At 52.0% G+C, this 25521-nt stretch overlaps 1 protein-coding gene across 3 annotated transcripts in view; it reads left to right on the top strand.

Annotated features, from left to right (window-relative positions):
• Nucleotides 1-25521, top strand: part of SLC22A23 (solute carrier family 22 member 23) — a gene marked incomplete at its 5' end in the record, with an annotated part of 183974 nt that overhangs the window by 154472 nt on the left and 3981 nt on the right. The window contains 6 exons of one of the 3 annotated variants that reach the window (XM_081087269.1): nt 159-286; nt 7971-8073; nt 9999-10231; nt 11741-11773; nt 11896-11919; nt 12948-13071. In XM_081087269.1, coding sequence (XP_080943395.1) covers nt 159-286; nt 7971-8073; nt 9999-10231; nt 11741-11773; nt 11896-11919; nt 12948-13071 — 645 coding nt within the window. Of the gene's footprint in view, nt 1-158; nt 287-7970; nt 8074-9998; nt 10232-11740; nt 11774-11895; nt 11920-12926; nt 13072-25521 lie in introns of all 3 variants that reach the window. The other 2 variants (XM_081087271.1, XM_081087270.1) reach the window with 2 other exon arrangements.

Genomic DNA, 25521 nt, shown 5'->3' with positions numbered 1-25521 from the left:
TTGGGCTAATGGGAGTCCTAAGCATTCGTGGGATCCCACAGCATGAGGGCGGAAACTGAGTGGGACACCTCCTCAAAGTTCCCCTGCCTGGGCCATCAGCCCAACTCAGTGCCCTCCAGAACCAGAGGTACTCACCGATTCCCTCTGTGTCTTTGAAGGGTATTCCCCGAGTCCCTCCGGTGGCTGATGGCTACCCAGCAGTTTGAGTCTGCGAAGAAGTTGATCCTGCACTTCACCCAGAAGAACTCCATGAACACCGAGACTGACATCAAAGGCGTGATGCCCGGTGAGTACAGGCCCTGGGAGAGGCGCCCCTGCCCTGGACCGAGTGTCAGAGCAGTTCCCCGATGCTGGGGATGGCTGGTTTTCCAAGCAGCTGTCCTAGCTAGCGGCTTCATGTCCTGTGATGGTTGCTTAATGTCTGCAGATAGGCTTGGAATGTGGGCAGATTGAAATTCTCTCCACCCTCTAGGAGTTGGGTCTTTCCTGGCCAGGTCTGACATACTGTGGGCCCCCACATAGCCTGCCCAAACCCCAACGTGCAGTGTGAGCCTAATGTGCACCTGGTCGCCAAGGGAACATGCGGGGGGTGGGGGGGCAGGTAAAAATGCCCGAGCCTAGCACAGCCCTGCCTGCCTACCTGCCAGGTCCAAAGGCCCTCAGAGCACTGGCTGGGAGCGGCTGGCTTCACTACCTTTCTTTTCGCAAGTGCGACCTCGGGGAGCCGCCACCGTCTATACCTGTCATGACCGATTTGTGGGGGCTGAGGAAGTAGGAGCGTGAAGCATTTCTGCAGATGTGTTCAGGCCCACTGGCAACATCCTCCCAGGGCAGATCCAGCTCTCAAGCTGCAGCTCCACAATATCACCAGGAGGCTGTTAAAATCCAGGCTCCAGGCCCTTCCCTAGCACCAGAGGTTCTGATCCAGTCAATTTGGAATAAGCCCTAAGAACCTGCGCTTTTAGTAAACACTAGGAGAGATTCTGGCGCCCACGGTGCACAGACACCCTTTTGAAAGCCCCTGGTAGACCCAACCCAAGCCCCGACCCACTCCCCCGACCTGAAGACCCGCATCGATGGCACTGTTGTTATAAATTTCCCAGGCAAATAATCTGCAGGCCCTTGTCCCAATGAGATACGCACATTTCCCCCGTGACCTAAATATGGATCCCACAGACATTCACTAAGCACCTCCATGTGCAGCCACTGCTCCGGAGCAGAGAAAGCAAGAGGCAGAGCCTTGCTCTCGTGGAGCCTGCCGGCCGGTGTGCAGGCCCACAGTGCACACGCAGATGTGTAGTGCGCCCGGGGGGTGCGTGCTGTAGGGAAAATCTCAGAGCGGAGGGCTAGAGCGCGGTGGTGCGGACCCACTCCGAGCGCTGGGGAGCCTGGCTCCAAGTACAAGTGAGCAGACACCTGCGTGAAGCTGGAGAATGTGCGGGTCCCGATGGGAAAGGAGCCGGAGCCGAGAAGCTCAGAGCCCACTGGCCAGGAAAGGCTTCTGTACACGCCTCTTCCGTGGTCCGAGACAGGCTGCTCACAGCCTCCTGACTCAGGGGACCTGGGGTTCAGTGTCCCAGATGCTGCTGCTCGGCCAGGTGAGCCCCTGCCTTGGCCTATGCCCAGGACCTAGGAGGTGGGGACAGCAAGGCCAGGCCACCTCCACGTCAGCACAGGCAAGAGTTCAGGAGGCCCAGAGCCCATGCTTTACTGGAACAAAGGAGGACATGCGCCAGGTCTGCTTTCCGAGAAGAGCGCTGAGTGCTGGTGCTCTGCAGAGGGCGGCTGTGGCCCTTGTCCCGCGGCAGTGACCAGACACTTTTCTAAATGGCTTGCAAATGTTAACTTACATCTGATATTTACCCCTAAATGCTCGATGTGTATTAACTTATATTTCTTCCCAACTTGAGTCCTCTGAGGGGGTTACTATAATCATCTGTGTTTGCAGGAGGGGAAACTGAGGCACAGGGAGGGTTAAGTATCTTGCCAGAGGTCATATACTGAGTAAGTAGTTGAGTGGGGACTTGAACCCGAGAAGACCAGCAGAAGTGGCTTTGCTGGCTGTTTTTGAGAGAGGGGGCTGGGCTCTGAGACAAATGTGCCTGTTTGGAGAGGAATTCGTATTGAATTCACTTTCCTCCTTTTGGGCACGTTTGCTGATTTTGGAGTGTCCAGCTATCTTCCCGAAACTTATCCAGGCCCCATTCATTATGAAGATAATGCTCTTAAGTCTTTCCGTGTAATTTGTTTCGGGAATTTCCCTAATTAAATCACATGTTCTACTTCTTTCAGGTTGAAATACTGTCTGGGAAAAGCTTGTTTTCTCAATCCAAATTACACTCATTCATTTCCCTCCTATTTCTGGAGGGAAATGAATTTTCCCCTTTCTTTGCCTCTGAGTTTTGCTGGTGTGATTTTTTATGCTGGTGCCCCTGGCACAGGTGGCCTCCCCTCCCCTCAGGAGGATAATCACACATCCACTCCTAGGGCGCACTGCGTTCACACCTGCCTCCTGATCTTGTTCACACCCAGCTCTCGAACACACTGATGATAGCATCACGGCAGAAGCCGCCCAGTGCTTGCGGGAAGACAGGTATCTGTTTCATCTAAATTGGTCACTTCCAACTTTCTTAGGCTGGACTCGCTTTTCTGCTGGAAATCTTCCCATCACCTCACCTAATCCACCTCCCAACACCTTAGTGTCCTACTTCGCCTCTTACCTTCCTTGACTCCATCCTCACTGCTACCCTTCCCCTCACATCACCTCCTACTCAGAACTGCTTCCCAGGACCCTTAGGCTAGACGCCCAGTCCTTCAACTGCTCTGAGACCCTGTCTCACGTCTGCCTGCCTCTCGCAGACGCTCTGGCCTTCGCTGGGCCCTCAGAATGCACCAGTGCCTCCTGGCTGCAGGGCCCTCCCTGTCCTCAGCCTCACCCTCGTTCGGCCAGCTCCTGGGAAACCAGTCCTCAGGTTAGCCTGATTCCTCAGACCCCGGCCAGCTCTCCAGTGGTGCACCATGTCAGTTGCAGACACCGGGGCCCGTTGCCAGCATCCAGCTGTGACGAACGGTTTGTGTAGCCCCTCCGGGCCCATCGCCCTGTCTCTGCAGAGCCTGGTTCTGCTGTTGCCCAGCACTAGCAGACCTGACTGCTAGCAGGCCTTCCACGAAAGCTAGTAAATACATGAAACGTGGTCAGCTGTAGTTACTGGTTGTGTTGCCTGGAGGTGGAGGAGTGTCTCAGGTTGGGCTGCAGGTGCATGCGTCAGGGGAGCTCCTGACCCTGTCAGCGTATCCTAATCTTGGATTCAGGCCAGAAGAAAACCTCATGTTGCAAAATGTACCATGCCCTTCCTCTTTTAAACAGATCTTCAGTTTATTATTGAACATGGCAGATTTTCTCAGTGGAGTTTGCAGCTGAATTACCACCAATATTTGGGTCTGCTCTGGAGTGTCATTGTCACAGTATCACTCCTACAATCATTAGTGTCACATGGCACGTCCAAGTACTGACAGCTCTCCTTGTATCATAATTCCCAAGATTTTGAACATGTACTGCAGGAGTAGAGCCTGCTGGTTTCAAATGTGGCCGCATGGACTGCAGCCACTGTACAGAGAAATCTTGGAATAAGAGCTCCACCCCTGCTCCTAGTCGCAGCAATGCCGGCAGTCACTGGGCAGTGCCCCCGCAAGGCCTGGCTGAAACACTATGTGCACATGATCCTCATCAGAGCCTTAGGAGGGCCATAACCAGACCGTCCTGCTGTACATGTGAGGAAACCGGGCCCAGAGAGGCTGAACATTGGGAGGCACTGCTTCCCCACACCCCACATTCCCTCCTCGTGGAAGGAGCCAGACCCAAAGAGGCAGAGCGGACCCCTCTCCTCTTTTTCTCCTGAAGATTGGGCCATGTGCAGGGTGCAGGGTGCAGGTCCTGTGTCCTCAGACATCAGGCCCTCTCGGGCAGTACCTGGGGAAGCCAGCGTGGCCCAGCCTTGCCAAGATGGGCAGATGAGTCTGTACGGTGCAGGTATCCCAACCTCAGGCCCCTCCCAGTGGTGGAGCACAGATATTGTCCTCACCTGCCTTGCTTTTTATCTTCTCCATCTGTTTGGAACCTGAAGTGAGAAAAGAGGGGCCATGTATCAGGCCACTCAGGGTCCCTAAAAATAGGTAACTTGTCCAAAGTCCTTCTCCTCCTGCCCCTCATGCTCCTCCTCCTTCTGCTGCTGCTGCTCCTCCTCCTCTACCTGCTCCCCCTCCTCCTGCTGCTCCTCCTCCTCTACCTGCTCCCCCTCCTCCTGCTGCTCCTCCTCCTCCACCACCTGCTCCCCCTTCTCCTGGCCCTCCTCCTCCTCCTCCACCTGCTCCCCCTCCTCCTGCTCCTTCTCTACCTGCTCCTCCTGCTCCTCTTTCTTCTCCTGCTCCTCCTCCTCCTCCTCCCCTTTCTGCTGTTCCTCCTCCTCCTCTTTCTGCTGCTCCTCCACTTGTTCCCCCTTCTCTTCCTCCTGCTCCTCCTGCTCCTCCTCCTGATCCTCCTGCTCCTCCTCCTCCTGCTCCTCCTGCTTCTCCTCCTGCTGCTCCTGATCCTCCTCCTCCACCTTCTCCTTCCTCTCCTGTTACTCCTAATTCTCCTCCTCTACCTGCTCTTCCACCTTCTGATCCTCCTGATCCTCCTCCTCCAGATCTTCCTCCTCCTCCTCCTCCTCCTCCTCCTCCTCCTCCTCCTCCTCCTCCTCCTCTTCCTCCTCATCCTCATCCTCTCTTCTTTTTCTCATTCTCCTCCTCTTCTTCCATCTTTTTGCTTCCTCTTCCTTACCTCCCTTCTCTTTTGGTCCTTTCTTGTTTTTTATTTCTGTATCTGACGTTTTTCCAGTTTTACCAGGAATGCATTAGCAGTGTACACAAACTTAAAACAAAGCCAGTTTATTTCACACCCCATCCTAATGACCCTTGACATGTGTTTCCCCTGCATCTCTGAGGCTGGCCTCTGCTGTTCTCGGGAAGTGTCCTTTGGCCTCTCCCCTGGATATCCAAACCACGGAGAGGTCATGACCCTTCCAGTGTGTCTGCAGGGACACCTTCCCTTCTGCAGTCAGTGTTGAGAAGTGGGGACAGACTGGGTCAGCTTTTCATTCAGTTCTTGTAACAGTGCTCTGAGGTGGGGACAGTGTTCCACTTAACAGATGAGAAACTGAGGCACAGAGCAACTAAGTAACTTTCCCAAGGAGCCTCAACAATAAAGGCTGAAAGCCGGGACTCTGCTGGGTCTGTGGGCCCCTCACTGCCCCCCCCCACCCCCCCACCCCCGTTCTAGAAGGGAGACCCGCCCAGACAGACCCGGGCCCTCTGGCTGCATCTCACAGGGACTAGCCTGGGGGCAGAAGAGGGTTCAGAGTGACAGGAGGTGCCTGGCCTGGGTGGGAGATTCCTAACTTGACTCTATTTGTTTTTTGTTTTGAAATGTTCCTAATGGCTCGAAGCCAGCGGGTGGAAGAGTCCTGGCTGGGGAGCAGGAGGAGAATTGCTTTAACAGCTGTTTCCTTGATGCAGAGTCTGTCGACCCTCATGCCCCTTTTTACCCGTTATTCCCGAGTGCAAGGACTTCACAAAGTCCCTGCGATTTCTGTCTGATAAGCAGAGGTGGAAAGGCCTCTTTCCGTTACCTATGCAGTTACCTCCGGAGGTCTCAGACGGCCTCTAATGTTTCCTGTAACCCGGCTGGTGGACTTTTGTCCCAGAACAGACTAGTGCTGAGAAAGTGTATGTTGTTGTTGGTAGGCTGGTGGGTGATATGTCTAACGGACAAAATGTCAGTGGCCCAGACAAGTTCATTTCATTCCAATTAGAATGCAGTTCCTCTGTAGACTGCAGTCAGTTCTGCAGACCTGGGGCTCTAGAGTTTAATGTTATATAAAAAACAAAACTCGGTCATAGTTACAATTGCTACAGCTTCTTTAGCAACATCTGTTTTACTTCTAATAATGTGTTAGTAGTTAAGTTTGGGCCACATTTAAAAAAACACAACCTTTAAACTTATGTGAAATCTTAATGGGCATTTAAGGTTTCTTCTTGTAAGATTTTCATGGTGAGCAAGTGGAGCTATTGTAATTGATTCCTGGTAAGTTTTACAAAAGTGAAATTACTCAGGTCACTGGATCCAACATGATCTATTAGCTATAATATTTCTATATTCTTTAAAAGTTTTTTAGATTTTTAACCAGGAGGAAAGTATGTTTGTAAATCAAATTAGTCCATTTTTACAAAGGGGAGCAAAGAAGTCAGGAAGACCTCAGGAGAGGGTCTGGGACACAGCCGAAATGCCAGCTGTCTGGCTTGTGCACAGACCTCAATCTTCACACCTAAATATGGAAAGGAAGAAAGTTCTGGAAACTCAAGTGGTATGGTATCTCTCAGACATAGGAGAGGCTTTTTCTTCTCCTTTCTATGCCACAGCTGGTGACAATGATCCAAAAAAAAATTTTATTTAAATAAAAAGCTCCTAAATCCTTATGGTTAAGCAAAATATTTTCCTTCCGACTGTAACTAATGAGGCTGGCGGCCCTCCTGCCATTGGATGGCAGGAAGGAGGTAGAACAGGAGAGAAGTAAGAGGGGCAGGTGGCGGGGGTGTGGGTGTGGAGGGCACTCTTCAGAGACTCCCTGAGGGAGCTGCTGCTCTGGGAGGCAGGCCTGTTTCCTCTGAGCACCAAAGGCTTCCTAGTATACGGGGAACTTCCCACCCCCACTGCTGTTTAAGAAAAACGTAGTAGACTTTTTTGGGATAACTTTAAGTTTTCAGAAAAGTTGCAAAGTAGTACAGAATTTCTGAATACCCCAGACTCAGGCTCCCCTCTTATTACCATCTGATATTCCCACGGCACAGTTGTCACAGCTGAGAAACTGCCACGGGGACGCTACCGTTAACCAAACGCCAGCCTTTACCTGCACGTCACCATCTTCCCATGAGAAACCTCGTCCTGCTCCAGGATGGCACTAGGCAGCCCGTTTCCGCAGTCCCCTCCGGACTGCAGCAGTTTCTCAGTCTTTCCTTGTTTTCGTGGCCTTAACAATCTTAGAGAGCACTGGCCAGCCACCCAATTGGTTAACTCGTCCTTTTCGCTTTTAGCTCCTGAGTAGGGGATTATTCCCCCAGGACAGGCCTGGGCAGGAGCAAGAAGGGCCTGGGGGGCTGCACAGTGGCTTTTCTGCGCGCAGAGGGGTAGGGAGGCCGTGGAGGTCCAGACGTTGCCTATTTTGATCTTCCATGTTAACTTGCTAGTCAACACCAGCAAACCCATGAACCCAGTTAACGCGGCCCTGGGATGCTGTCAGTCTGTTCAGAATGGCTTTCGGAGCCGGTTTGAGCCTCGCAAGAAACTGTCTCCTAACTGTGTGGTTGGTCGCATCACTTTCAGCCCAAACATCAAGTCTTTCCAGCTGCCAAAGGCTGTGAGCGTTGAAAGTATACCCACGTGTGGATTGTGTGATCTGTGTGTGCACAGATAGGCACCCAGTTCCTGCATTTATTTCTCTTTCAAAGATGCATGCACTGGAGGGGCGGCTTCGGAACGCCATCGTGCGTTCCGCCCACAGTTAAGGAGCGTGTCAGCATGGGCTTCTCTGAGCAGCGGGCGGCGCCACTGTTCTCAGTGCCCCGAGCCCAGTGAGTGCTCAGCATCCTAGAGTCACCCTCGGGCCCTGACCTCTGCCCGTGTGGAATGAGCCTGCGCTAATCACTGTGTGTGTGTCCTGCCTGGTTCCCAGGAGAGGCTGACAGTGAGCACGGCTCCCTGCACACCCCACCCCGCGGGGAATCTGAACAGCCAGGTTAGAGTCCGTGAACACCTTCGCTATCCTGACAGCCAGGCCTGTCCCCTGCCTTAGAGGGGAAACCCCACAGCATTCTCCCCGTTCACGATGCCTGATTGGTCCGGCCTTGCGGAGAGGTCACGCTCTCTCTCTCCGCAGAGCTGGAGAAGGAGCTGTCCCGGAGGCCCAAGAAGGTCTGCATCGTGAAGATGGTGGGAACCCGGAACCTGTGGAAGAACATCGTGGTCCTGTGTGTGAACTCGTGAGTTGCGGAGGGCGCATCCCAGGGCGAGGACAGGGAGGGGCCGGAAAGGGCCTCCAGGCCCTCCTCCTTCCCGGCTGGTTTTTGAATTATGGCCCAGCCGGCCGTCTGGCCTGCCCAGGGCTCCGCCCTTCGCTGAGGGGCCCAGCAAAGTCTTATAAGCCCGTCAGAGCTTTCTAACCAGTTGCTGGAGGATATGGGCCCCAACCCCAGCCTCAGCGCAGCTGGAGCCCCAGCCAGCCACCCGGGCTGCACAGGCGGGGCCCTGGGCTAGTCCACACAGATGTGCACCCTTTCGACCTCGAGAGGATGGGCCAGGCTATTCCTGCCATTCCCCACAGCTGTTTCTGTCAAAGCAGCTCCATTGAATCAGGTCTCGGCATTGGGGTTCCTGATTAAATTTGGGGAAGATAAAAAGGTTCTCCTGCCAGAGCGATAGGAAAGCTCAGACCTCACTTACACCCTGTCCCCCAGGGGAGGAGACCATGGCCCAGGCAAGGGACTGACCAGCCATGGCCACCGGGTGGTCAGGGCCAAGACCTCAGGCCTCAGCCTCCTGGCCCAGAGTTGGCCCCGGGCACGGTCACCGCACCACTGTCCATCTCGGGCAGACACTGACCAATAGGACCATTAAGAATGGAGTGACTTCTTCAAGTTGTATTTTGGAAAAAAACACAAAATGTGATGAAGACAAGATGACATTCTAATGATTCTTGTTGGAGGGTGCCTCTTTCTCTGGCTTTCTTGTCCTAAATTGCCTTTGTGGTCAGAGGACTTCCTCTCCACCAGAACAGAAAGGTGAAGACTTCCCTGCACCCTCCCGAAGCCAGGAGGAAAGGGCAGTCATCGGGCCAGGAGACGCGCCGAGTCTCAGTTACTAGATGAGAAAGGGACGCCCAGGGGCTGGGTCCTCGGCTGAGTGCTTCCCAAGCAGAAAGGCGTGTGTTGGCAAAGGGCAGCATCCTGCTGCAGGGGTGGGGTCTGCTGCATCTTCGAGGCGTGATGAGAGCACCAAGGGAGTTGGAGGAGAAGGGAATGGATGCTGAGCGCTGACATAACCAAGGGGCTCCCCCAGCGTGCACGCGTTTCACACCAGACCCCGTCCCAAAGGGCCCTTCAGAGCCCTGGGTTCAGCCCACGGGGTGTGGTCACCACTGCTGCAGCCTCCCTGGGCGTGCACAGATGCTTCCCAGAGCAGACATCTGTCTGCAGCAGCTGGGACGCATGTTGCCAGCAGATTTCTGTGATCCTGTGGGGCAGACAAGAGGCTTGATCCGGGCAGCGGAGGAAACGGACGTAAATGAAGAACTGAAAGTCTCCAAGACCATTTGGCCTGGCTTCTACTGGTTCTTCGGGGTGCCTTTGACAAGTAGTGGCAGAACAGGGTTGGATAGGTCATTCTCTGGACGGATTCCCAAGCCCCCAGAGCCCCGAGTGCTGAAGGAAGAGGCAGACACAGACGGGCAGTGTGTCTCTAAGGTTGTCCTTTGCCAGCTGAGTAATGTGTGCAAGCGGCTGGACCTCCCTCAGCCTGTGTGCCCGCCTGTGAGGTGGGTCTGACAGTAGCTCCTACGTCACTGATGTGGGATTGAAGGAGCGACACGAGGGGAGCACTCTGTCTTGCATGTGGGGTTCCCGTGAAAGTTGCTGTTTGAACAGAAGGCCTCGCTGCCTTTATGCTCACACCTTTCTCCTGGAGTGATGGCAGGGAGTGAGCACACGCCCCAGCGAGGGTCACCTCTCTGAAGTCTTCAGTCTGCGTGTCTCTCTCCTACCCATTCACTGATGGTAACGGCACACTTTTGATAACACATGGAGCCGCTCACACGGTTCCTTGTTGTTGGACACAGTGACTCCCAGGGTGTGGCGTGGTCCCTGGTGTCCCTGCGTGCCCGCACATGGCCCTCTCGCTGTGTCTCCCACAGGCTGACAGGGTTCGGGATCCACCACTGCTTCGCAAGGAGCATGATGGGCCACGAGGTGAAGGTGCCACTGCTGGAGAACTTCTACGCCGACTACTACACCATGGCCAGCATCGCCCTGGCCTCCTGCCTGGCTATGTGTGTGGTGGTCAGGTTCCTGGGGCGCCGGGGAGGGCTGCTGCTCTTCATGATCCTCACTGCCCTGGCCTCCCTCCTGCAGCTCGGGCTCCTCAACCGTGAGTACAGCCGGGGGAGTGGGATGGGCTGTGGGGCGGGGGCGGGGCCGGGTGAAGGGGCCGTTGTACGAAAGGGCTGGTGGGACTTGAGACGAGTTTTCAGTGACCTGGTATTCCAAAATCAGCAGCTCTAACAGCTGTGCATGGTGACTGCCTGCTCTCCTCTCCCTCCCCAACCCTGGGCTCCCACTCAGAGCCGCCCTGACTGCACCTGCGTGGCCGCGGCTTCGCTAATGGCCAGGCTATCTCTGTGACAGCTCCTGACGGAGAAGAACAAGGGCTTGTTTCTTCCCTGTGAAATGAAGGGGGAAATAAATGTTGACACTCTTGCGTTGGGACACTGCTTTTCAGCAGATATTCCCAAGTTCCTCAGCTTGTCTTTGGGCCAAAGAATTTCTCAGTAAATGTTTAAATGATTTAAAGGAACGCTGGGGAATCCATGTGGCCCCTGCAAGTATAAGAAGGCAGGCTCAGAACAGCGCCGTGTGAGCCAAGGCACCTCCATGCGTGGAAGGAGCCACAGGCATCTCTCTGGCCTGCTCACGGCGAGACGTGAGTGGGCCAGGCAGCTGAGAGCTCCTCTCACCGTGCCCGGCCTCCTGGGACAGCTCGGACACTGTGGGGACACAGATGCCATGAGGGGAGCCACCAGGCTGTGGGGACTGGGCTCGGGACCCTCGTGCACCGAGGGTCAGAGCCTCTGGTATGTCAGGTGTGCGGGATGTGGCCGAGACACGCGTCAGGGTCCAGAACGGAAGGAAGCGAAAGAAAGCTCACAACTTCCTCAGCCTGTGTACAGACTGGGTTAGAGAATAGCCGGTTTCGGCCTCACGAGGCAGTTTTCTAAGGGCAGGTCCTGTGCATCCTGCACCTCGCGGGGACTGGTCTTCGTTTCAGCTGTGACTGGCAAGGGGCCGGAGAAGTGTCGTCTGTCTCTCACCATCCTGTCCCCGGCGGGGCTGCCCGAGCTGCCCTCCCAGGGAGTGGGCGTTCCAGGGGATGTGCAGGCAGCCCGGGACGTCACTGTGCTCTCTTCCCTGAGCAGGAAGCAATGCCACAGCTACTTTGTGCAAAGGACAAGTCGTCTGAGGATCAGACTCAGAGCATAACGCCCCTGGCGGTGGCCTGGCCGCAGCGGAGGCTCCCTGAGCACAGGCCAGCGGTGATGAGGCTCACGCGCAGCGGAGGTAGTGCTTGGCTCAGGCCAGGGAGTGAGCCAGCGTCGGTTCCGAAGGGTGCAGGCTTCTCCCCAGGATGCGGCCAGTGAGGCTCTAGCCTGCCCTTCCCAACAGGAAGAGTTTTGTTTAGCCGAGTGCTAATTCCAGTGCCTGGGACTGTCCCACAGGCCTTCTCCATCTCTTTAGCTCTCTGGCCCAGACCTGCAGGGAATTCACTGAGATTCCAGCCACGTGGAAACACACAGTGGACTTGCCTAATGTGCTTTCTTTCTCCCCCTTTTCCCGCTTTCTTTGTCCTCGTCCGTGTGCTGCCATCATCTCCGCGGCCCAGTGATTGGGAAGTACAGCCAGCACCCAGACTCAGGTGAGCCCCACGTGCTGTGTGTGCGTCATCATCTTTGTATTGCATCCAAACGGGCAATTTCATAAACACTCACACGCCTGTGTTTTCCCTCTCCTGTTTCTCCTCCTCCTTCACCCTCCAAGAGTTGCAGCTGAAGTTGGCCGTAGGTTGGACACTATAAGCATACATCTGTGTTCTCTACCCCCTTTGCTTCTAGAAAGAGCTGCTCATCCTCCTGTTTGTGCCCAGTTTGCACGCATGCCCTCGCCTCTTCCCCTGGCACCGGCACCGGCAGTCAGCACAGGCCTCAGCTGCCACCCACGCAGAGATGCAGAGTGTCTTAGGGACAGTGCTGGGCGAGATCAGAACGCCCGAGGGTGTTGGAGGCCTGGCTGACCGTGCTGCCGGGGAAGCTGCTGTCTGCTTGTGAATGAGTCTCGCGGGCTTGTTGCTCTCCGCCGCGGGGACGGCTGCTGGTCACACGTGCCTGGCCTGACCCAAGCCCATGCCCCTGGGCCCTCCACAGGGAGAGCCTGGGTCCCCGTGCAGCCTCGCAGGGAACTGAGCTCTGCCCCGGCGGCCCGCTATTGCTTCACGCTAGACGCCACCTTGGCATGAGGTCAGACTCTAGTGCCATTTGCAAGATGCTTGGGTTGGTTGAGCCCTTTCCTTCCAGGCCTATAAATTTTTCTGTTTGGATTATTTGAGTTTTTGTTCCCTTAAATCAAGCCTTAGATACCCTGCCCCGTGTATTGGACTGGGCAAAACGAAGGCCCGAATAGCCAGGGCTCTGAGTGTGGGCACCTTTCTCTGGAACCATATGGAAGGCTGGGACAGAGTGGACATTGCTGTAACCCTGAGACCACCAGCCTCCCTTCCTGCCAGGCTGGCTCGGCCTGAGGCACCCGGCAGTCCGTGTGTGCCCCAGCCCTCAGGACCCACAGGGGACCTGCAAGAACCCGGCAGTCTACTGCCCAGAGGGTCTGACCTCCTGCCTCTGGGCTGCTCCTCCCTCTGCAGAGGGACTGAGCACCCTGGTCTGCACCCCAATAGCAGAGAGGGGAAGAGGGAAGTCCCTTCATGCATCCCAGGCCTCCCTGCTCCCCTCTGCCCTGCTCTCTCTGCCCCAGCGTGACTAGCTTCCTTTCCCCTTCCCTCTGCCCCTCCTCACCAGCCCTTTCTGATTGCCCTTCAGGTATGAGCGACAGTGTCAAGGACAAATTCTCCATCGCGTTTTCCATCGTGGGCATGTTTGCCTCCCACGCAGTGGGAAGCCTCAGTGTGTTCTTCTGTGCAGAGATCACCCCCACGGTGATAAGGTGAGTGGTGGGAGATGCCCCGCAGGATGTGTTCCTGGGACCCTGGAGGGCTGCCCATTTGGCAAGGCTCCGAGTGAGTTCACAGCTCAGCTTTGGCCGGCCCTGGCCTCGGGCAAGGGTGATGCAGGTGCTGAGCAGTGAGCTTAGTGAAGAGGCATGCCACCCTGACCTGAGGCAGCTGAGAATCAGGTGAGAACTTGATCCTGGGCTCTGCCAGGCTGCAGTCTGAGGAAGAAGAGGAGGGGGAGGAAGAAGAAGAGGAAGGGGGAGGAGGAGGAGGAGGAGGAGGAGGAGGAGGAGGAGGAGGAGGAGGAGGAAGAGGAAGGGGGAGGAGGAGGAGGAGGAAGGAAGAGGAGGAGGGGGAAGAGGAGGAGGAGGAGGAAGGGGGAGGAGGAGGGGGAGGAAGGAAGAGAAGGAGGGGGAAGAGGAAGGGGGAGGAGGAGGAGGAGGAGGAAGGAAGAGGAGGAGGGGGAAGAAGAGAAGGAAGAGGAGAAGGAGGAAGAGGAAGGGGAAGGGGAGGAGGAGGAGAAGGAGGAGGAGGAGGAGGAGGAGGAGGAGGAGGAGGAAGAGGAAGGGGGAGGAGGAGGAGGAGGAGGAAGGAGGAGAAGGAGGAGGAGGAAGAAGAGGAAGGGGGAGGAGAAGGAGGGGGAGAGGAGGAGGAGAAGGAGGAGGAGGAGGGGGAGGAAGGGAACACAGCAATGACTGGAAAGGAGTGAAATCGGCAGATAACTTACACCCTCACTTCAACTGAAATCAAATGCTGCCAACTCCTCTGAGAGACCCCAATGGAAAAAGTCTTTTCCTAAATAAAAAAGAGAAGTAGAAAGGGCCTTATTTTTTTACTGGCTTGAGAAGTTGATGTCACTATTCCAAGTTGATGTCACAGGCCACATAGAGAGAAAGCCCAGCAAGTTATATCATTGACTTACTGAGCCAGTATTTATCACAAACCCACCCATGTGGCAGGCAGTAGCCGAGTGAGCAGCACAAGGATTAGTTAGGATTAGTTGGCAGAGTTAGGGTTAGTTCATAATTTCCCGAGAGTGATGCTAACTTGTGCTTAGCTCATTTCTTTTGGTTCATGGAGGTTTAGTCCTTCCTGGTGCTATCCCTGGGTAGTGGCGGGCAGGAGAGGGGGGCCACACACCATTTGATGTTACTAAGATCATCTATAATAATAAAAGGGTAATGTGCTAATTACACTGGACGTCTTCAGGACATTATTCCAGATGTCCTTCCTGACGAAGCCAGGGCCGGAGGGAAGCCAGGGCAGCTGGAGGAGGGAAGCCCGGGTCCCAGGTCCCGGGTGCCAGAGGGAAGCCAGTGCCGGCAGCCGCGGGAAGGAAGGCCTACTCTTGCACGAATTTTCATGCATTGGGCCTCTAGTAGCATAATAAAAGGGTTTGCCTTTATTTAAAAGGGCACCACTTAACTGCAAAGTCATAGGTTTTCCTGGTAATTACTGTGTGGGACTATGGAAGAGCTCACCTTGGTTTACTTTGAACTTTGTATGGGAATATCCTTAGCATTTCCAACACATGTTTTAAAATATAAACTATGAATATGGGCAATTATTCCGCTGCGAAATAAAACCCAGAAGCCAGCATGACGACACTCTTTCCACCCGTACTTTCCCACATGGGGAAACGAGTGGAGGCCAACGTGATGGGCCCAAGGTGGGATTTGCTGGACTAATTATTTTAGCCCCAGGCCACTGGGAAGGACTCTGGGAGGAGGCAGGCAGGTTCATGGACTCTTCTTCCCACATTCCCAGCAGGCACGCTGACCGCTGACGACAGAATTTTCACATGACCTCATTTTGATTCATTCTCCCAGATTTTTACAATATATGCCAAGCCCTCGCCCGAGGCTGCTTGGTGCTGTGGGATAAAATGCCAAGCAATTGTGTACTTAAGAAATGAGCTGGGAAATGCCACATAGTCTGTCCTGCCCAACCTCTGCCCCAGCAAAGTGAAGAGCTGAGTCTGAAGTTTGCTCTTACTGTAATGCTGGATGTTGCAAAGTGCCTGAGGCAGATGGCAGCTCTCTCTTTTCTTTACCTCCACCTCCTCCCTTCACAAAAGATTCCAGCACAGAGGATTCTCTCTGTGGAGCAAAAGTCAGGGTTAGGCCGGCTCTCTGCGGCCTCTGCGGCCCCTGTGACTGCAGATGCTCCCCTGCAATGGCCACCCCTCCCCTCTGGGAGTGGGGAGACTTTACTATCCCCTGTGAGATTTTGCATAAGCAGCTGAACTGTAGGAAACACCGTTTCATTTTCCTCTGTGATGCAAACCTGGAAAGATGATTTGGGGTAGAAATTCAACAAATATGTTGTCAGATTGAGTTTGCCAAGATGACAAATTAGAAAAATCTTGGCCCTTGGTGATGTTTTTGTACTTGCAGAGAATGAAAGAAAATTCAGTCCAAAGGGGGTCTTGTCTCCTGGCCAGGATGGAACTTTCTGGTGTTACTGATGACCCCCTCTTGGCACCTTTTCCTTCCGAAGGCAGTCCCTTACATGCACTCAGGGACAGTTCCTACACAGTCCCAGGACCGGAGTGCCTTTCTTATCCTCCCCCCACTGCGTGCAGATAAATCCAGGGTGAGCTAGGATGGGTGGCCTGCGGTCTGCGAGCTTCATTGTTCTTAGTACAAAACTAGCCTTTTTCTACAAAGATGTATTAAAAACACATCTTCTGAACAAGAACGATAGTGCAGGTCAGCTGCCAGGGCTGACTGTGGGCAAATTGGAGGATAAGAACCTTTCTGCACAAAAGCTTGCGGAACTCCATTGTCCAAGAATGACAGCGACTCACCAGGGCTAATTAATCAATTCGTCGTGTTCCGTGATCCCACCAGAACCTCCCACTGCCGCTGCCGGGCACGCCTCCCTCCGGGCAGGCTCCTGTAGACGCCACCGTTCTTACCATTAGCGGAGGCAGCGAGGCAGCAGGTGTGCTTGGGGGACATTGCAGGTGGGTGGGAGGGGCCTGTGTCTGCAGCACCTTCTCTGCTTTGGCTTGGACAGTGGCAGGGTCCCGGTTGATCCAGAAGCAGCTGGCGGCTCTTTGTGGCAGGTCATCTTTTCTATGCGGTGTCCACCTGGAAGCGCAGGCGGGAGCCCCTTGTTCCCAGTCAGGTGAGAAAGGAGGCAGGTGCTGGTGACCACAGCAAGTCCACCTCATTTTCCCGAAGTTCTCACAGGTTCCCTCCACGCCCTGAGCCTCAATGGTGGGTCCCCTGCTCTCGTCCGAGCCCATCCACTCCCTCCTGGTGTCTCCTGCTCTGCTCCCCTCAGGCCACCCCACCTCCTTCTAGAAACTTTTCTTGCCACTTGCCTTACCTGACACCTTCATCCTAACTAGCCCCTCCCGGTTCCCATCTCAGGACTAGACCCCAGACCTAGGTCTTCCTCTGTAAAGTTGCCTCAGGAGCCACCACTGGGGACAAAATGGCCTATGTGTAATGTAGAGTCTGCTTAGCTTTTTTAAAAATTTGTGTCTTAAATATATAAATACAATATTTATAACAAATGCTCAGTGAGTGACCAGAAGCCAAGGAGAAGAGCCACACACATTAGAAGTTAAACGAGCAGAGGGCAGAGGATGAGCCAGAGCCCAGATTTGGGTCCTCAGCCCAGAGGAAAGAGCAGAAGTGGGCCAGTGTGATCCCAGAAGCCACTCATCCCTGCATGGCCCCGGCACGTCCTTCAGCCAGCCTCCACCTCTGTGCCCTCACGTGAGAGGACTCATGACCGTCGCCTTGTGTGGTGGTGGTGATGAGGGAGGAGAGGATATAGGCAAAGGGTTTGGCCTTGTAAAGGAAAACTGATATTGACAGCTATCCCAAGATATTGGCAAAGCTTGTATGCCTATGGATTGATATTGAGCTCAGAATCCATTTTTCATTCTTTTACATGTCTGCTCATAATAATAGTTATATTTATTCTTTGGGGTTTTATAGAAAACCCCAGTCCAACTATTTATAATTACTGAACATGTATAACTGTCAATACTCTTTTTTAAAAAAAAGAAAATTGATGTAGTCCTACCTGAAAATTTTTGGCCATTATATTTATTTCTGTAAAAAATGACACAAATATTTGTTCATCCTTGACTTCACAGAAGTCTAGTAAAGACAAGCTAAGTAACATAAAAGAGGAAGTGAGAAATGGGAGGTATGTTTCTGGGATTCACATGTTCAATGGAATGATTTGAAGATTCTGGAATTCTTAATTCATTTGCTATTTCCAGTAAGGCGGCCCCCTGTATATGGATCTTTTTATCCTTAATTTAAATATTGTAACTAGTAAAATAAAGATAGCTGGTGGAAATGAAAATTTGTGTGCTCCCAAAGCACAGCAAGTTGCCCCTCCCCCATTATCTTTTATCTGTAAATTGAGGGTCTGACTGCTCTACTGTGCATATGCTGCCCTCTAGTGGCAACCTGGAGAAGGGCAGAAAAACGCAGGAACCAATTGTGGGGAGGAAAATGAAACTATCACCTAATTATTAGCATGTAATGATCCCATTCAGTGAAATTTCAAAAAGAAAACACAAAGCCAAAAATGATGTGCCAAATTCTGCCAAAATGTTTCTAATCTTACTGAATAATTTTAAGGTATCTTTGATAGAAAACCAAACAGAAAATTGCTTTCATTGAAAAAATATATAAAGATATATTGCACATTATATATGCATGTGTACATACCTGTTTATGTATATATAGTATATAGGTAATTTTTTAATGGTCCCTCTAATCCTACCAAAAAGCAAATATATTTCATGTGACATGATTTATTAACGTAATGCATTAGTATGGTCAAGTTCATTGGGCATGATGAAGGGAGACTTCTGTGTGGTGCTGAGCTCTGCTCCTTCAACCATGAATCCGTGTTCAGTCTCTCCTGTGGGTCTGCACACTCTACCTGCCTGCATGTTAACCCATGTGTGGTCTTTACATGCACTGAGCTGCCTGTCAGTGGCATTCACTCTTAGTGGCAAGGTCAGGTGGAAGCCAAGCAGGTTTCAGAAAAAAATGATGTCTTACTGCTATCAAAGGCCCCGCTGAAACATGTCCACTTTCCCCGGCATCCAATACGTCCCTTGCAACATCCTGTGGCTTCCTGGAGTGACTAGAATGATCAAAAAGACTAAGTGGCACTCTAGCTGGTTTGGCTCAGTGGATAGACCATCCGCCTGTGGACGGAAGGGTCCTGGGTTTGATACCGGTCAAGGGCACATACCTCGGTTGCAGGCTGGATCCCCGGTCCTGATCTGGACAATCAATCAATGTGTCTATCTCACATTGATGTTCCTCTCTCTCTCTCCTTCTCCCACTCTCTCTAAAAATAATGGGAAAATATCTTCTGTATTAACAACAACAACAAAAGACTAAGTGGCTATTTTAGGAGTTCATACTACTCATCGCACAGATGGAGTCAATCACGTTGCTCTTTCCGGCGGTCATCTATATTTAACCTGTCCTGTTTGTTTGGGCGAGCTGACCTTCCTACCTACGAAGCCAGGGTAATCCATAAACAGCCAATATTTACTCGGCACAGACAGTGTGTGCCCGTTGATATTCTAGGAAGTACTCCTTGACCGTGAAGGGTCCATAAGCTAACAAGGATGGTGAGCACATGAACAAATACTAATAGAAAGGTTCAGAGTGTCTTTAAAAGGTTCTCCGGGACACTCTATCTGGGAAGGGGTTAATAGCTGGGAGGCACTCCCCAGAACACTGCTGTTCCTCATTTGTGTCCCTTGATGGCTCAGTGGCACATGATGTGACCATTCCTCTGGCGCTTTCAGTCTCTCCCTTGGGGAAGACGTTCTAATGCACAGACGGCACTGATGACATGTCACAGCCTGGGTGAGGAGGCTGGCTGCTTTCTTCCATGGTTAAGTGTAGGGAATGCTAACACTCATTGATTAGTGTATCAGTTATCTATTGCTGTGTAACAAATTACCCCACAACTTAGTGGTTTAAAACAACCTATGCTTATTCTATCACAGTTTCTGTGGGTACAGCCTGCATGGCCTAGCTGGGCTCTCAACTTCAGGGTCTCCCCCGGCCACAATCAGCTGTACTCACTTCCAAGCTCATTCAGTAACTGGCAGGTTTCTTAACCCATCTGGGCTGCTATGACAGAACACCATAGACTGGGTGCTGTATACACAGAAAGTTAGTTACTTCTCACAGTCCTGGAGGCTGGGAAGGCCACGGTGTCCGCGGGTTTGGTGTCTGGTGAGGGCCTGCTTCCTGGTTCACAGATGCCGTGTTCTTGCTGCATCCTCACATGCTGGGAGGCAGAGAGCTCTCAGGGGTCCTTTTCTAAGAGCACCAACCCCATCATGGGGGCTCCATCCTCATGACGTAATCACTTCCCAAAGGGCCCCCTTCTGATACCATCACATTGGGGATTAGGAGTTCACATATGAATTTGGGGGGACACACACATTCAAACCGTAACAGAAGTATTCAGTTCCTCACTGAACAAGGACCTTGTTCCTTGTTGGCTTTAGGCTGGGGGCCACCTTAGGTCCTGGCCACATGGACCTCAACAATCCAGCAGCTTGCTTCATGAAAGCCAGCAAGGGAGTTTGCTGGAGTCCAGTCTTCTGTAAGCTAATCATGAAGGGACAGCTCATCATCTTTGCTGCATTTTATTAGTAAAAAGTGAGTTGCCAGGTCCAGCTCATCTCGAGGTACGGGGTGTGAACAGTGGGTGGTGGGAGTGATTGGGACCATACCGAGTGAATACCCAGGTGCCAGCCAGCTCTCAGCCAGCGGCTGGGTAGAGGCTAGAGCTAGCACACTGAGTCAGGCCTGGTCCCACCCTGGAAAACCACTGAAGAATAAGAGCCGCACAGACATGCAAACAGGAGTGAGTCAAGTGTGCTGAGGATATGGTGGGAGCACTGGGAGGAGGGAAGGCAGCGGGCGGAGCACTTGGCAGCCTGCACAGCCTGTACCAGGGCCCGGAGGGAGCAGCCAGTGGTCTGGGAGGAGGGAGGTGAGTGCACGGGGAGCAGTGTGGGGGGAGGGAGGGAGCCGGAGCAGAAGTCTCTGGAAGGGAGAGGGGGTGTGAGGCAGCTTCAGGAGGCATTGTCTGCAGGGCTTGGGTGTGATGGCCAGGGAGGAGGAGAAGGAAGGAACAAAGCTGTTCCAGCACCTCCACCAGCCTGTGGGTCCCACCTTACCTCTGGAGGCTTTAGGCCTCTCTCTCTCCTCTCTCTCTTCCTCACCCAAGGATATGTTTCTTTTTGATTTTTAGAGAAAGAGGAAGAGAGGGAGGGAAGAAAGGAGAGAGAGAGAGAGAGAGAGAGAGAGAGAGAGAGAGAGAGAGAGAGAAACATCAAACCCGCACCCTGACTAGGAATCAACCGCAGCCTTTTGGTGTACGGACAGCACTCCAGCGACAGAACCACCCACCCCGCCAGGCCTGGCCCCTCCTCTCTCTAGCCTCTCAGTTCTTGAACTTGCTCAGCTCAGGCCTTGCTGTCAGGTTCCTCCTCATCCCTCACCAAACACCCCCAACCCCAGCCAATCCACTGATCTCAGTGGTCTTCCCTTCACCTCCTGCTGTTTGTCACTTTAATATTAATGCAGCAAGAAAGGAGTTAGAAATGCATCGATATTTCTGCTTTGTGGTGCCAACAGAGAGGTGATGAGAGCTTAGACGAGCAGAGAATATCAGCAGCAAACCTGCTCCGCCTAGGGCTGCTCGCTGTGCCGCTCTCCCTACCCCCTTTACAGATTCTCCCTGCGGCTCACAGAGGGGACGCTGCGGATGATGGAGCCAGAGCTCTGACCCAGCGCCTGTTCTCTTAACTGTTGCATCTCCTGCCTGTGTAGCAAGAAGAGTCTGTGAGGCAGCTCGCTCTGGCCTGGCCTGTGTGTGTGGGTTGCCCGAGGTGGGGTGGCCCTAATTGCTAACTGCAATCTTGATGCTCCTCTACTTGAATGAACACCAGTGACAAGTCATGTCTCCTTCTTCACTAAGCACACGAGGCAGTTACCTACCCAGGAACCTGGCAGGGCTGGGCGTGAAGCTCCGGAGCTCAGCTGGGGCAGAGTGAGAGATGCCCATGGAGGGCTTGGAGGGGAGAACGGGCAGGAGGGCAGCAGGGCGGGGGAGCCCTGGGAGCTGTGCATTACCTGGAGGCAGAAGGGAGCCATGGAAGGATTTGGAGCAAGTGACTGGCACGATCAGCTCTGTATTCTAGACAGGGCACTTTGTCAGCAGTGAGGAAATGAAGTCTGAGGAGATGGGAGGATCCCTGTGGGAGACACCAGTGAAAGGAGTGTAACCCCCATGGGCCTGAGCTGCTCAGGGTTGGACAGGAAGGGGGCTGGGAAAGGGAAGTGCCAGGGACTCCCAGGCTTGGCTTTGTCCCTAGGGCAGTGCACCTGGTGAGACTGTCTGAAACCCAGCCTGGGTCTTAGCCTGCAGCAACCTAAGGAGAAGTGTTTCCCACCCTCCTCACCTCTGAATCACAGGCACTTGCTGTGCCTGAGGCCACACCCTCTGGGGTGGGCTGCTACCTGCAAACACAAAAGGCCATTCCTAATTTAGGGAGAGAAGGGGAGAGAGAAATTTATTATTTTGATTTTGAAACATGACAAAATGGGAGAGACCACGCATTGTCCCACCCATGCACACACAGTTGCCATTCTTAAGTTCTGTTCTTTGAGAAAAAATATTTGCAAGACTCTGCTCTGTCCTATCTTTATCATAAAACTGTATGTCTGACTTAAGGTGGCCCTTAGGTCCAGCTGTCCACCTGGAGAGTCCCAACATGCCACCATCTGAGTGCCCCTAAGCCCTGCCACCCTCCCGATCCTGGACCAGCCGGCCGGAGGGTGTGGTGTAGTAGGAGGCAGGTAGCAAAGGCAGGGTCTCTCCTTCCCTTGTTGGGGACAGTAACACCCCAGAGAAGGCCTGCAGAGAAAGCAGGACAGAAACTCCCACCCAGGCAGCAGGGTGGAAGGGAGAGGGGAGCCCGACAGTCTCTGCGTTCTCAGGAAGAAAGGTGAGGCCTGCGAGGGCGCCCTTCTAGACTAGAAGTCTGGGGATTTGTATCAACAGGAGGCCCCAGGTGGAACAGTTTTGGAGTTTTTCCTAACAGCTTTATTGAGGCATAATTAACATACCATAGCATCCATGCACTTTTAGTAAATAGTGCAATGACAGTGCAAGCCTCACCACAGCCCAGTTACAGAACGTTTTCCCCAAAAGTTCCTCATGGTCCTTGCAGTCTCCCTCCCACTTCCAGAGCCAGTCAGCCACTCGCCTGCTTCCTGTCTCTATAGATCGGCCTTCTTTTGGACATTTCCTATAAATGGATTCATACAGTCACCTAGTGTGGTTCTAAATTCACCCATGTTCCTTTTTTATCACGGGTGCTATTCCACTGTATATGACAGGCCACATTTTGTTTCTTTAGTCACCAGTTGGACAATGGAATTCTGTCCAATTTTTGGATGTTATGAATACTGCTACAATGAACATTCTCTGGTATGTTTTTGTGTGGACACAGGTTTTCATGTTGCATAGGAGGGTGCAATTGTTGGATCATAAAAATTTATACTTAACTTTTTAAGAAACTGCCAAGCTTTTCCACAGTGGCTACACCATTTTTCTTTCCTACCAGCCATATGAGGCTTCTAGTTTCTCTGCATCCTCTCCAACACATGTTATTGTCTGTCTTTCTGATTATAGCCATCCTAGGGGCGTGAAATAGTATCTCATTGTGGTTGTGATTTGCATGTCTCCAAATGTACTCATTGGATGTCTTATGGTTTCTCTGGAGAAATGTCTATTTAATTCTTTGGCCAGTTTTTTAAATTGGGTTATTGTAAATATGTCTCTCTTCTCAGCATCCAGCGTGGCTAGAGAGCGGTCCAGTTCCTGAGTAGGGGCGGCTGGGGATTGAGAAAATGAAAGAAAGACACAGACACAGAGGTGGAAGGAAAAAGCTGGGGCCGGGTGGGACCACTGTCCTCTGATGATGAGACAGGGACAGAGACGTGACCCAGAGCGGATACAGCGTATTTATTTTATACAGCAAAAAAACAGGAAGTTTTACTGAAAGTTAAGACAAAGGAGATTATGTGCATTCTTGGGTGGGCCCGAGTCGCATTCATTCCTGGTTCTTGGCTGGATTTAAATAACAAGACCCACCCCCTGGCACCTGGACTGAAGGTCAGCTGACAACACTCCTGCCTTTTGGCAAAGGACATGTTTCCAGGATGTGGCTTTGCCGACGCCACTGGCTTCAGCTGACAATAATTAAAGAAATGCCCATGTGCCTTCCTAGGTGCTCTCTACAGGTTATCTTTTTACTGAGAGCTCTTTATATGTTCTGGATTCAAGTCCTTTATCACATATGCTTTGTAAACATTTTCTCCCAGTGTATGGTCTATCTTTTCATTTTCTTAAGAGTGTCTTTTGGAGGACAGAACTTTTAAAGTTTTTTAAAGTCCAATTGACCATATTTTCCTCTTATGTATCCTGCTTTTTTCCTCTTATGTATCGTGCTTTTGATGTCATGTGTAAGTAATTTTTTTCCTAAAAGAAATATGTTTTCCCTTTTCTTCTAGAAGTGTTATAGTTTGAGCCCTTATATTTAGGTCTGTGACCCATTTATAGTTCATTTCTGTGTTTGCTGGGCAGCAAAGGTCTGACTTTATTCATTTGCACGTGGATATCTAGTTGTCCCAATGCCACTTGTTGAAAAGACTGTCTCTTCCCTGTTGAATTTGCCTTTGTCAGAATCAGTTGATCATGAATGTAAGGGTTTATTTCTGAACTGTCAATCTTGTTCCCTTGACCTATCAATACACCAGCACCACATTGCCTTAGTTACTGTAGCTTTACAGTAAGTTTTGAAATTGGAAAAGTCAGTTCTTGATTTTGTTATTTTTCAAAATTGTATTAGCTATTTTGAGTCCTTTACATTTTCATATAATCTTGAGATCAGCTTATCATTTTCTGCAAAAATAAAAGTCATCTTGGAATTTGATAGGGGTTGTGTTGGATCAATTCAGAAAGAATTGCTATCTTAACAATATTGAGTCTTCCAATCCATGAACATGGAATGTCTTTCCATTTTTTAAAATCTTTTAAATTTTTCTCAGCTGCATTCGTTGTATAGCTTCCAGCACACAAGTCTTGCATTTCCTTTGTTAGTTATGTCTAAGTATTTTACTCCTTTGATGTTATCGTGACAGGAATTCTCTTAATTCCATCTTCAACTTGTTGGTTGCCGGCATGTAGGCACACAGTTGACTTTTATAGGTTGATCTTGTACCTCATGTCCTTGAAGGTCAGCATTTTTGTGAGTTAGAGGCACCTACAGTGTCACCAAGGGAACCACAGGTCCTTGGGAGCTCCCAGCCCTGTGTCCTACACGCTACAGGGGCCGACCCTTGCACCCCTCTTTGCCTCATGCGCACATCCAAGAGTAAAGGTCAGTTCGCTGAAGGGCAGTACCTAACTCTTGACCAGGTCCATTTGAAAGTTATTTAAACCAACTGAAATCTGAACTCCTGGACCTTCTGCCTACTGGTCTGCATCTGCTCTCTGAGGTGAGGCAAACGTCTGCATTTCCCCTGAGATGAGACCGCCTCGCCCGGCCCCTTCCCTGCGGCCCCAGAGCTCTGAGACCAGCCAACCGTCCGTCCTGTACGTGAGGGCCCAGTGGACAGTAGGGCCATTACCTCCTGCCACCCGAGCACCGTGGGCCTCTTTACTGCAGCCTAGCTCTGCACCTCTTTCTCGGTGCCACATAACACCTCTCCCCAGAAATGTATCTTTACGCCCAAGTAGCCATTCATTGGAGGTTTGATGGGTTTTCCTGCTGCTGTGTATCTGCAATGCCTTTGGAGTGTTTGGTAGGTCTCCTCCCGTGGCAGAGGAGTGGAGGCAAGTGGCTCAGGCTCCAGGCTTGTCCTGTGCTCTCTGAGCTCAGTGCGGTGGGACGTCTCCGTCAGTGCACGGCTGCTGGAACGGCCTTTCCCAGAGACGGGACACTCCCATTGGTGGGGTGCAGAATGATTCTAGGAAATACATGGGACTCGACAGTAAATAACATCAACTCACAGCGAGAAAATACTGTTTTCTAAGTGTCTTCAAATCTCTGATTGTGGCAAAGAGCAAGTCTGCTAGTGTCGGTATGTCTTTAACACCTTTAACCCTTGGCAATCCAACCAGCTCCCCTGCTACTTTTCTAAATGAAGAGCAAGCCATGGGAAAATAGCAGAATTTAATACTACTCTCTTTTTCACTGTATGTACATTATTCATGGCAAGGGATAGTTTTCCACTTACAGTGACATTATAAAGTTGTCTTTCAAATTAAATGAGGGAAAGTATTGCATGAATTAGAGGTAGTGTACAGGTGGCCCAGATGAAGGTGGTTTGGGATATCCTACAAGGGGGATG

The sequence above is a fragment of the Myotis nattereri genome (genome assembly GCF_964212035.1).
Source record: "Myotis nattereri genome assembly, chromosome: 3".
NCBI lineage: Eukaryota > Metazoa > Chordata > Mammalia > Chiroptera > Vespertilionidae > Myotis > Myotis nattereri.
The sequence above is the reverse complement of the archived record's forward strand: the minus strand, read 5'-3'. Positions and strand labels throughout refer to the sequence as shown.